The following is an 11,935-nucleotide window of genomic DNA, read 5'->3' as shown; positions in this document are numbered from 1 at the left end:
GCTCCCTCTGGTAGGGAGCTCTTACATGTGTCTTGAGAATTATTGTGCCAGGATTTGCCAAGTTTGTAAAGTTGAGGCTTGAGTTTAGGTGCAGGAAAGAGCAGAGGGAAGATGTGACTGAGCCCTTCTGGGAATGGATGGTAACTCCTTCCACAATCTTGATAACCTGCATTAGACTGCTGGCCTCTGTGCTCACTGGGAATTGTGTTTAAAATGTTCTGATCTCTACAGCTCCTTTGCCTGCATTTCTGATCAGTCTCTGATTCCTCTGCTAATCTCCTGTGTGGAGTTGCTTATGTTTTAATAGATTTATTGGTCTTCATATTGCCTGATTTTGAGATAAATAGAACATAGGTGCTCTTTGTGCATCAGGCTTGAAGATTGTATCCTAAAATAGGGAAATTCTAGGGAAAAATGGCACTGAGGTGTCCTGTGTCTTCTCAAAAAATTTGGTGAGAGTCAAGCAGATTCTTTTATACATGTGTGTAGCCTGGTAGGTAGCATGCCACAGCTGTGGCTCTAGTCTCTGTTATCTCTGCTATCCTTCTCAGCTCTATAAAATCTGTTGGTCCTTCTATAGCTCCCTCCTTCAGCGACCAACCTGCTATAAAAAGTTACGGTTACAGAGCTGCTTTGGCTTGATTCAGGACCAAGCCTTTTAACTCTTCTTTGTTTTCTCTCTCTTCCTGGTCTGTTAGAGTGGAGATGGCTTTTGCCACTGGGTGGTGAAAGAGCTCAGTGTGTCCTTCAGAGGTGTGCATTGGCATCCCCTGGTTCAAACACAGGTTAGTTACAGAACTCCAAATAATGCCTTAACTTGGTCAGTGTGTTGCAGCTCAGTTTCTGGGGCTCACTAGAGAGCAAGACCAGCTTCACAAAGCTCCTCATTGGTAGTGTGATGATATCCATAGACACAAGACCCACACCCAGCCATGGTTTTCATTTGGGGAAAACAAAGCATCACCTTGCACAGCAATCTTCTTGGGTCTGTAGGATGCACTGACTACTGGTGAATATGCAATAAGTAAAGAAGCTCCACTTCTTAGAGTCTGGCCAAAGACCTTTCCTGTCGGTACAGAAGCTCTCTGGGAGGAAAGCTGATGCCTGTCAGCTGAGCCTGAGTGAGTGGCTGGCTCTCGGGATACCCATTGTGACTAAAGAATAGCATAGGAAAACCCAGAATTGCTGCATTTTTCAGGTACAGATCATTTCTCAAAATCTGCCTTTGGTCTGCAGTACTGCACATGGCTTCTCTGTGATGTGGGAGGGTTACTTGAGCTCCTTTATGAGAAGCCTGAATTACCCTGTATTAGAGGCTGCTGATTGTCTTTTTTGAAAAAAAAAAAAAAAAAAATCTGAAGTGGATCTTCCTGTGATGGCAGCACAGGGTTTTGTTACCAAGACTACAGAAGCTTTGTTTTCTGGAAGTGGCTACTCTTGGAGATGAGAGCCAGAAAAGTTGCAGCTGAGAGCTGCCTGCTGTTGGAATCACTCCACTGGATAAGAAGGGAAACAGCTTAGGCCATGGATGGGGTGTCTGAAATTTAGTCTTGTGATACAATTTTACTTTTGGGGATCCTGATTTTCTTTTAACAAACCTGAAAAGGCTTTTTATTCCCTTTTTTTAAAACAGTAATCATAAAATACTTACCCTACATAAATACCTGTAAATCTTGACTGCTGAAAAAGTCAAATTAAATACATGGAAATGGCTTTTCATCTGTGAGAGTTTTTTGACTTTTTCTACAGTTGCTATGATACCTCCTAGGATGGCCCATGCTTTTAATCAGGTGAAGCTCCTGGGGAGGTTGTGGGAGCTTTGGGAGGCCATGGGGTGAGGCTGCATGTTTTGAGAGTGACTAGGCAGGCTTCTCCTTGGTACAGCCTTTCCAGATGTGGAAGTGTTGCACAGGTGGCAATGTTTTCTTTCCCGGGGGTCTTGTAGCATGTTGCTAGAAGCTGGAAGCAGCATGCTACAAGAAGTAAGAGCTCTGTCAGGGATTTCTCAGCCTCTGTCAGGCACTGGAGAAGCAGAGTAGCCGACATATCCCATCTGGTAAGAGAAACTCATATATTACAGAAATTGACACTTTTTTGTTTCCTTCCCAGCTGTCTTCCCTTGTCCTCCAGTCAAACCAGTGCTCACCACTTGGGTTGTGCCAGGGATGCAGCAGTGTTGCTTCTGTCCCCTTTCACTCAATTTGATTGTCTTTAGGAAAACGCTGCTGTTGTGATGAGGTAACATTACACAGAGCCGAGTATCTGCTTCTTTGTTCTCCTGTGGCCCAGCAGAATTGCTGGAGCTGTGGGTGCCTGAAGGCTTCACCTCCAAGCACTGAAAAAAACCAAATTGCTCGGAAACAATGGTACTGAAGTATCTTCTTACATGCTGGGGTGCTGCCTGTTCCTCACTTCCACTGCACTGCTGTGTGCCAAGGGCATCCAAGCAAAGAAAAGATGTGGGAGCAGCTTCATCTGCGAGTGGAAATGGGCTTCCCTGCAGTGAACTTGTTCCTTATGCTTCATGTCATGGAATCATGAGAATTGTATTTTTGGACAAAGAATTTCTAAGCAGTCTTATGAGGGATTTTTTTTTTTTTTAAGGAGAAAAATGGTGCAAGATTAAGTGCATATTTACTTGTCCCAGATCAAAGGTTTTGAACACTAAGGTCACTCTGTCTTGACTGGACCCTCCTCTGTCTTTGGTCAGTAGAACTTCCTGCCCTTTTTCTCTTTACCGTGTTACTGTAACTCTTTATTTCACCTAGAGAAATACCTGTACAAAAATTATAAGCAATTAAATGTTCAAGCCATAAAATCATGAATGTGGGAAGACCTGCTTCACAAGTTTTAACATTTGTATGTAAAATGATGTTTGTATTAAATATTTTCATGGTAGAAAGAATATTTAAACAAAGAAGTTCCAGTAAGATCTAAATCAGATTTAAAGGGATGTCTTTTTGTAAGATGCAAGTGTAATTGAATACCAGTAAGTAGATAATGTTGGGGTTTTTTTAGGGGAGATGCAACAAATGATCCTTACAATTACAAATGGTTGTTCCTGCTATTTGGGGAAGTATTAATGCAGCATTACATGCAGCCGCCATAAATAATTGCAGTAGCAAGGCTAGTCACATTTTCAAGACGTACCTCTCAGCTTCTCTCTTCATGATATCTTACAAACTACCCATCCCTCCTTCCTATAGATTCCCTTCTAGAAAACTTTTCCTACTGCAGCTGTAACAAGTTTAACTCTGAGCTAAGAACCAGACTAAAATAGTGTATTAACAGTTTCTGCTGGGCCTTCTGCTATTTTAATACTCTTCAGCCCATAATTACTGGGTGTCTCTGTTCTGAAGAACTAAGTGCTAAAGAATAATCTTTGGGGTAAGCTTATACATGTGTTAACAGTTAACCCCGGAGTATTCAACTTGTGTACAGTACTTGATAGGTGTTTTATGACATTTGTACTCGAACTATGAGCCTTACTGAACATCTGTAAGTTTATTAATGACTTTTAAAAAACGGAAAACTCTAAGAAAGATGTTTACATGAATGATGTTTGCCCTTCCTTTCATGTTATGAATGGGGTTTTTATAGTGTGTTTGGGCGTATGTGCAAGGAAGCAAGAGAAGTGTTTCTGGGGAAAAACAGACTTGACAAACATTTGTAATAAGTGAATTTTAAAGATTGCTTTAATTGCGCTATGAAGGCAATGCAAAAATAAAATATTCAACAGAAAACCATTGTCTCTCCTTGTTATTTGTGAGTCACAGTTTGGTGCATCCTCTGACCTCTCCCTTTTCCTTGCGTCCTTTGTGACCACAGTTTTGCTGATGCACAGGAGCAGGATTTCATACGGTTAACACACATCTAGGCCACGTTATGTAAATAGTGAATGAACACCTGACACCACTTGTTGGTTTTTTCTGTCATCTCTGCTGCTTTTCTTACTCCTCTTTTTCAATGCACATAACATGGGCTTCAGTTGTATTGTGGTATGGAAGAACATCCCTCCCAAAGTGTCATTAACTGTTATTTTTAAGCGTGGTGGATTTTCCTCTGATGCAGTGGGAAGGTGCAGCAGGGTGCCTTCCAGCCAGGTAACCTATTCCTCTGTCTCCTAATTCCATTTACACATCCTGCTGGGTGAGTGGTGAGGAAAAGGCTGTGCTTTCAGTGCCTGCCTTGCCTTCTCCTCCTCTGTGATCACAATTGGCTGAGGTAACTCTCCTGCCTGTGCTGGGTGTAGGTGTGCAAAGACTGTGCCCTCCCTTCTTTGCAAGAATGCAGAAATGACATTGCCACTTGAACCCTCCCAGTTGTAACAGGCTGGGAGGACGATGGGTGGTTGGTGCACATTTGCAAGCTGTGTGGAAGGTGACAGTGGGATTGTGGATGATGCCATGTGCTGGCTTCACCCAGCCTGGTTGTGTTCAGTCATGCCTTTGTGTAATAACCCAGTACACTGTGGAGGTACATTGGGTTTATATAAAGAAATTATACCTAACCTGTGAGCTGATTTCTTAAAAATGTTTCAGGGATAGGCAGGTTTTAGTGGTGTGCTTTTTAGGATTTGGCTGGAGGTGCTTGGGGGGATATTAGAATCATAGAATTGTTGAATCATCAAGGTTGGAAGAGACATTCAAGGTCAACCAGTGTGACCATCCACCTCCCACTAGCCCTGTAACCCCTAAACCACATCACCCAGATGCCTCTTGAACACCTCCAGGGATCATGACTCCACTGCCTGCCTGGAAAACCTATTCCAACACCTTACTGCCCTAACAGTGAAATTTTTTTCTAATACCTAATCTGAATTTTCCCTGTCTCAGTTTATTTCCTCTGGTCCTCTCACTGCAGACACAACAGGAGAGATTGATGCCCACCTTGTTAGGGCCTCCCTTGAGGGAGTTGTAGAGAGTGATGAGCTTCTCCCTGAGCCTCCTCTTGAGACTGAACAACCCCAGCTCCCTTGAATATAAGATAGGTTTTCAACACCTTTCATGAGCCTTGTTGCCCTTCTCTGGACACAATCCAGCACTTCAAAATCCTTTTTAAAGTGGGTGGCACACAACTGAGCACAGCACTTGAGGTCTGGCCTCACCAGTGCCAAGTAAGGGGGATGAGCACTTCCCTAGTCCTGCTGTCTGCTCTATCCCAGATACACGCCAGGATGCCCTTGGCCTTCTTAGCTACCTGGGCCCACAGTGGCTCATGCTGTATCAGTGGCACTCCCAAGCTCTTCTGTCGAACTGCACAGGTTCTTTGGCTCTTTCCAACAGAGACTGGTTGCCAATGTGCCAGGAGGACCTTCACCTGTCAATCTAAAGAACCGATCACACAAGTCATGAACAATATGTACAGAGTTTCACGGAATCTTACAATCACAATATGGCTTAGATTGGGAGAGATCTTAGAGATCATCTAGTTTCAGTCCCCGACCACGGGCAGGAACGCCCTCCAATAGACCAGGTTACCCAAAACCCCATCCAGCCTGGCCTTGAACACTTTCAGGGATGTTGCATCCAACAAGACCTCTGAGCAACCTGTGCCACTTTCCCCAACCCACAGTATTGCAAATGCATATCCATGTGAAGCAGCGCTTACAGCGGCAGGGGAGGTGAAACAAGGATTAAAAAGGCTCAATTGCTGTGGAATAGGGATGGCTGGAATGCCCAGCGCCGGCAGCCCGAGGGTGTCCGGGGCGGGGCGGCCGCTCCCGGCTGCAGGCGAGGCGGGAGGGGGCGGGCGGAGGAGCCGTGTCTGCTCGCGGGGCACGGCTCGGCACGGCACGGCGAAGGATCTCTGGGGCTCGCCGGCTTCTTGTGGCACAGTCTCGGAGCTCCTTCCCGGCCGCGGAGCAGCTCTCCCGACGCCGGCCCGAGGGCGCCGGCCGGGCCGGAGCCGCCGCAGGTGAGGGCGCAGCGGGCGCGGCGCTTCCCGGCGGGAGCGGAGCGGAACCGGGGGACACGGAGGGCACGGGAGACACCTGGAGCTGGAGCCGCTCCTGGAGAGGGCGTGCGATGCCCGGCAGCAACCACGGGGAGTGTCGGGGCTCGGTGCTGGCTGCCTCAAGGGAGCAGCGGCTCCTTCCTGGAGCTTAACTTCCACACGGGAGGGATCCTGGGCACCCCCTGCGCCTCTGCGGGCAGCTGAAGCGCTGAAGGGGGAAGGTCAGCGGTGGTGTCTGAGCTGACGATCGCGCATTCTGCTCCAGAAACGTCGGGGTTTGTGTCCCAGTCACCTGGCACGCAGCGGCCCCGGGGATTTCCCAAAATGATCCGGGGCGCTGAGGAGCGAGCTCGGTGCTCCTGGCCCCGGTCCTGCGCGCCAGCCGGTGCGGGGAGCCGATGATCCTGTCCCTTCTCTCTCTCCTGCCTAGGAAGAGCCATTCTCCGACCCTGCGAGGCCTGTGTCCGTGTTCGGGGCTTCATGTGGGAATCACAGCAGAATGGATCGGTATCGATATTTCATCTTTAACCAGAGGAACATGGTCGTGCTGGGGATGCTCCAGATTGCCTTCAGCACCGTCTGTGTCACCAGTGGGTTCATAGATGGCATTTTCAGAACAGAGTCTCAGCTGGGCAAAACCAGAGCTCCCATTTGGGCTGGCATGGTAAACTTCTACTATATTTTCTATGTTTTCTTTTGCAGTGTTTTTGGTGGTGGGTTTTTTTTTGTTTGTTTTGTTTTGTTTTTTTTTTGTTTTTATTCCCACTGCTCATATTGGGGGTGGGAGGGAAGCCAAGATTTCTTGTCAGATCTTCCCTTGTTTCATGCTTTGAACTCAGTTTATAAAAGCTTATAATGATACAGGCAGAAGAGTGAAAGCAGACTTTCCTCTGAAGGAACTAAAGTAAATAGAATTCTGCCACTGTCGAGGCAGGACGGGAATGAGGGGACTCTGACTCAGAAGGCTGCTGAGAGTAAAACTCCATTTATTCAAAATGCACTGCTCTTTTATACAGAGCTTTGTGAGGACCAACTCCATTGGTTCTGAAGTGAAAACAACCCACAGCATTGGTGCAGAGTGCTTGATGCACAGTGATAGAACTTAACTATAATCAATGTGAAAAACAAGAGAGATAAAGAATTATTTACAGTCTTCTCCAGCTCTTTCCCAGGCTTCTGCCTGGCTAGAAACTCTCAGTTTCTCTCTTTGACTGAATCTGAGACCCACAGAATTCTGCTGGATAATGTAGAAAATGGGACATAGTGACAATTGATAGGTTGGGGTTTTTTTTGCAGAAGAATAGTGACCACAGAGAGGCCACCAAAGATTAGGAGGGGAACACCTCATCCTGTGTTCAGGTAGATTAACATCTGGGTGCTGATCTCTGTCCCACAGCACAGTGCCCCTAATTTTGGTACTGCAGTGAGGAGTGGGCAAGAGGTATCCCTGCTCCCTGGCATTCAGCACCTTGGTTTACCCTGCTGAGCCATGCTGCAAGGAAATTACACTGAAGATCTCTCTCCAGTGCAGAGGCTGCCTATGTCCTTTCATTAGTATCTTTCTTTCCTTTACAAGATGCATATGGACTTGGCAAAGCAACATGCATTTTTAGCACATTAAATCAGACTTATTCAATCAGTTTCATTATTTTGCCCGACATAAAGCTCTGGTCAGCTGTAGCAAGGTTGTGTGGGTAGCAAGTGGGCAAGATGCATGTCACCCATGTTCTGCATCCAGGAGATGTTACAGAGGAAAACAGAAGAAATGAGCAGTTCTCTTCCCATTTCTGATGCAGCAGTTACTCTGATCCAAGCCTTGAAAACACTTTTCATTACTCTGTGGTGGTTTGTCTTCTGAATCTGATACTAGTCTCCCAAGCTACCATCTCCTGTTGTGCTTTGCAGGTGATGGGAGTCCCAGGCGTGCTGGCTTTGTTCTCCTCGCAGAGGAAGAATCCAGTTCTTGTAAGCTAGAGGGGCAGATGGGTGTTTGTGTGTATGGGGCAGGGGCAAAATGTTGGGGCAATCAAAACCAGTTTGAGTAAGGAATGAGCTGACTGGTCCTCTTGCAGAATTAAGAGCTTATTTCTTTGAGTTATCTTCACAAAAGCTGCTGTCTTTATAACCAAGAGGAGGAAGCAGTGTTACCTTGCTTTCTGCTGCAGTAGACAGGGCCTAATAAAAAGCAAAACTCTGTAAAAACACTTCATCTCAATGCTTTTCTTTTGGTGGTCCTTCATGTTGTTAAGTGCTGTGTACACTAAAATATGAAATTAGTTAAGAGGTTTGCATTTCCTGGGTAGGTTTCTCTGGATGTGTAAACTCCAGGGGAGGATGTTGTATGCAAATTAGAGGTCTTTAAGTAGCACCTCTAATTAATATTCAGGACTCAGCTGTAACTCAGAAACTCAATGTTATGAAAACCTCTGCTTTGGCTTCTAAGTGACTGTCGGTGCTGGGGCTGCTGCAGTGTTATGGTAGGTCAAAGGCTACCTGTAATCTTCATATTTGCCCAAGGACAGCTTTGATTCCTGGTCCCCTTCTTTTTCTCCAAAATTCTCTGGCTGTCTAGGTGAATGTGCTGATAGTTGCTTCCATAATCTCTTGTGTTGCCATCTTCATTGTAATCATTTATAGCTCCTTCACACTGAACTATGGTGAAGAGGAGGAGCTGAGTTCTGCCCCAGTCCATGTTATCCATACTGTAAGTATTGATATCATGATTATTACTGGGGAACATGCCACCATTAATCTGCAAGCAGTGCCAGATGTGGCTTACAAACAGAACCAGACTTCTAGGAGGGGTGACACTAGGTCAGGTTGGCTGTTTTTGCTTCTTAGTGCAAAGGGGTGGTGTGGGATGAGCCATGAAAAAATACTGGTGCTGCTCAGAGAAAGGTGCTGAGAGTATTTGGTCTGGTTTGAGAAAGTGGTTGCAAGGCTCGGATCCTTCCAACAAGCACCTCAGGTGATGAAGTTACAGCAGCTACCAGGTCAGCTGGTTAAACCTGCTGTTAGTTCAAGTGTATCCTGCACAGTAAAGCTGTAGAGAAGGAATGAAGCCCTTTTGTATCTCCAGTCTACAAGTAATTGTTTGCTGTGGGAGTAAAGGCATTTCAGAGAGATGAAGCTGATCATTAGTTTATTGCAGGACAAATCAAAATGTCAGGCTGCTATAAGGTGCAGTGCAGCAAAACAATGTTTCTCATATTCAGTGTAAAGAAGAGCAGCCATTCCTTGAGTTTTTACTCTTTGTCAAAGCTATTTCCAAACCCAATGCCATTGCATAGCATCTCACATTTAATCAGCAGCCTTATTTCACTGCTTGCTCTGTTTGAGGTTCATACTTGGTTTGTTTTCCAGAACACGGAAAAACCTTAAATAACACCAACTACAGATCAATCTCCTATCATGCAATCACAGCATTCTTGCAGTTATTAGATTATTTTTTGGTGGAGAGTGTCACTTTTTGAATATGCCTTTACTATCTCTTGTTCTTGCAGAGGTTTATACTCAGTAAAGTTGTCAAGGGTGCTAACATAGCCATGCTGGCTGTGTCCATCTGCAGTGCCTTTTCTGTGTTGGCCATGGCTTACTTGGGATGCCGGAGCCTTCCATGCTGCTCCTGCTATGACAGTGTAACTGGGATGGTGAGTGAGGAGCCCAGGGCACAAGAAGTTTATTTCTTCTGATTATTGCTGGGAGGGGAAGAAACCAGGGAGAAGGTGTGTTTTTCTCCTATAAATTTAGTCTTAGCCTCTACCTCAGTCATGCAGGGCTAATTCTAAGAAACTAAGTGGAATATTAGAAGGGTTTTATATTTCTTATATTTTTTCCTTTAAAGGAAAAAATCTCCCTCTTATTTACAGTCTCATGTAAGATCTAATATAAGTTATTTCTATTTTCCAAACCATTTGTGCTGAAGTTACTGTGGCCACATTTCCCACAAATTCCTGCTATCCTCAAAAACTCTTCCACTCATCTTTAAGCCACCAGTTGCTTCTGATGCGGTGTTACAAAGACCTACTGGTACTTACACGCTGGAACTTCAATAATAAAAGTATCTCCAGTGCTGTGTGTGAAGTGTTGGGGTGCTGACATATGTAATTTACTCCTCATTCATAAGGACTCTGCCTCGAGTGATGGGGCCCAAGGCATGTCTGCTAAGTGAGCTCAGTAAATAAATAAATACCAACTGCTTTTTTACTAGAGCAATTAGGATGCTGTGTTATTTAACATGTACATCCAACCATTTGGTTTGGTAAGGAATTAAAGGGTGCAGGCCACTGGGCAGCTGTTCTGACTAAATACAGAGTGAGTAACATAAAGCTGCTTTAAATTTCCAAACTAAAACGTGTTAGGAGACATGGACTGCACAGACTTTTCAAATAAGTTCAGGTGTATCTTCTTGAACAAATTTCCAGTTGAGGTACTTGTGGTGCTGTTTTTTTCACAGGAATGGTTGCAGCCTAGTGAGGACCAAAATCAGGCTGTGGAAATGACTTGTGCAGTACAAAGTGAGTAACTTTTCTGCCTCCATGTAACTGGATGATCACCAGGGATGAGGAAGGGACGTTCTGAATAAGGTTTAAAATCCTGATAACCAAAAGGAACTCAGGATTTTGTGCAAACGTTTGTCTATACCATGTTTAATGGTTTTTGCCTTCTTTTCTCACACAGGCTATGGGAGGAGAATTTTTGACTTCACAGATCAGTTTCCCACCCAGGATGTAGATGCAGAAGAAGACACATCCAAACCTCCATCATATATCAGAATGACTTGAAAAAGTGGCCGAACATTTTGTTCAAATGTGGCAAGAGATATGGAATAAGTTCTTTAAAGATGGTTATGCACTTTTCCTTGGCCCTTTGAAAAACACACACAGAGCAAACTAGTGAATACCCAGCACTGGGCAGAGATCACAGTGCAGAGGGAAAGATCTGCAGGTGATTTTGAACTTTCAGACTCTGTATAGTGAAAATACCTCATTACTTCTGGAAAGTGAGAGCATTTTTTCCTCTGGCCTAAATCATATCATTTCTCTAGAATTCATCATGCAATTTGTGCAGCATTGCTAGCCTTAGGCATTTCAATATTAAATACAATTCCTTTTTCTTCAACTGCTATCTCGATTTTTCCCTCTTACTGCATGAATTATTGGGATGATAATGAAGGATGCCCTTCATCCTTGAGCTTCAGAGTGTTTTCCTTTTCTTCTTGATAGGAGTGGGGGCAGGTAAAGTTTTTTATATGAAACCTTAATAGCTCCATTCAAACCAACCTCTGTCAAAAGGTGGCTTCTGTGGGGTGTACATGTGTTAGTACAATTAGTTTTAGTGCTGAAGTGTAACTATAGAGTGTGGCAGGAACTGGAGTTGCAGTAGCTCCTCTTATGAAGTAACTTGAATACTCTAAATTCAGTTCAAATTTTTCTATTTTGACTTTGTAGATTGAAAATTTAAAATAAATCCTTATTTTAGGGCCTGTTTTGCTAAAATTTATTACAGATCTAGACAAAGGTGCTTTGTTGTATTTTCTCTAGGGGATATTTTGGTCCTCTAGACCAAGGAACTACAGCTTCCAGTCAGGTTGTGTCATCTCCTGAAGTACATAGAATTCCCATATGTACTTCATGTTTCACTTTTAGGTGAACATCAAGTGTTTATCTTGCCTGCAGGCCTTGAGCAGGGAGTGGTAGATAACCCATGATACAGATTAACACAGCATTTGAACAGGGCCTGGAAAATCAGTTCCCATCTTGAGCAAGTGGGTAGTAGGGTAAGTCATACACACCATGAGGCATGGAACTCCAGGAATGATCTTGTATCAAACTTCTCTAATTGCAGCAAGTAAGATGCCTTTCACGGTCCCAAGAGAAAAGTTGTTCTTGATTTATATTTTTTCTCTAAAGACTGAAGTTCTTTTCATAATGCTTGTAAAGGAACTCCAATACCTAAATGATTTTAAACTAAAGAGGGT

The 11,935-nt window shown here is 44.4% G+C and overlaps 1 protein-coding gene across 2 annotated transcripts; it reads left to right on the top strand.

Moving 5' to 3' along the window:
* The first annotated feature begins 5,759 nt into the window (after positions 1-5,759).
* Positions 5,760-11,076, top strand: LOC110468530 (uncharacterized). Of its 2 annotated transcripts, none has more exons than XM_077782587.2 (7): positions 5,760-5,916; positions 6,386-6,619; positions 7,861-7,920; positions 8,528-8,659; positions 9,459-9,605; positions 10,412-10,472; positions 10,636-11,076. In XM_077782587.2, exons 2-7 carry the CDS (start codon positions 6,455-6,457, stop codon positions 10,737-10,739), a joined length of 669 nt encoding a protein of 222 aa, XP_077638713.2. In that variant the 5' UTR covers positions 5,760-5,916; positions 6,386-6,454; the 3' UTR covers positions 10,740-11,076. The 2 variants fall into 2 exon arrangements, with proteins under 2 accessions (XP_077638713.2, XP_085434336.1); XM_085578210.1 differs by lacking the exon at positions 5,760-5,916 and adding an exon at positions 6,091-6,230.
* The last annotated feature ends 859 nt before the right edge of the window (positions 11,077-11,935 follow it).

The sequence above is a fragment of the Lonchura striata genome, chromosome 4 (genome assembly GCF_050655825.1).
Source record: "Lonchura striata isolate lonStrDom1 chromosome 4, ASM5065582v1, whole genome shotgun sequence".
Classification (NCBI taxonomy): Eukaryota; Metazoa; Chordata; class Aves; order Passeriformes; family Estrildidae; genus Lonchura; species Lonchura striata.
This window is presented reverse-complemented; position numbering and strand designations above follow the sequence as displayed.

What these genes read in the sequence shown, in the direction of transcription:
- LOC110468530 (XM_077782587.2), top strand. Translation starts at nt 6,455, where the DNA reads ATGGATCGGTATCGATATTTCATCTTTAACCAGAGGAACATGGTCGTG. An exon ending in CTCCCATTTGGGCTGGCATG is followed by an intron (nt 6,620 to 7,860) that starts GTAAACTTCTAC and finishes TGTGCTTTGCAG; the next exon opens with GTGATGGGAGTCCCAGGCGT. An exon ending in AATGACTTGTGCAGTACAAA is followed by an intron (nt 10,473 to 10,635) that starts GTGAGTAACTTT and finishes TTTCTCACACAG; the next exon opens with GCTATGGGAGGAGAATTTTT.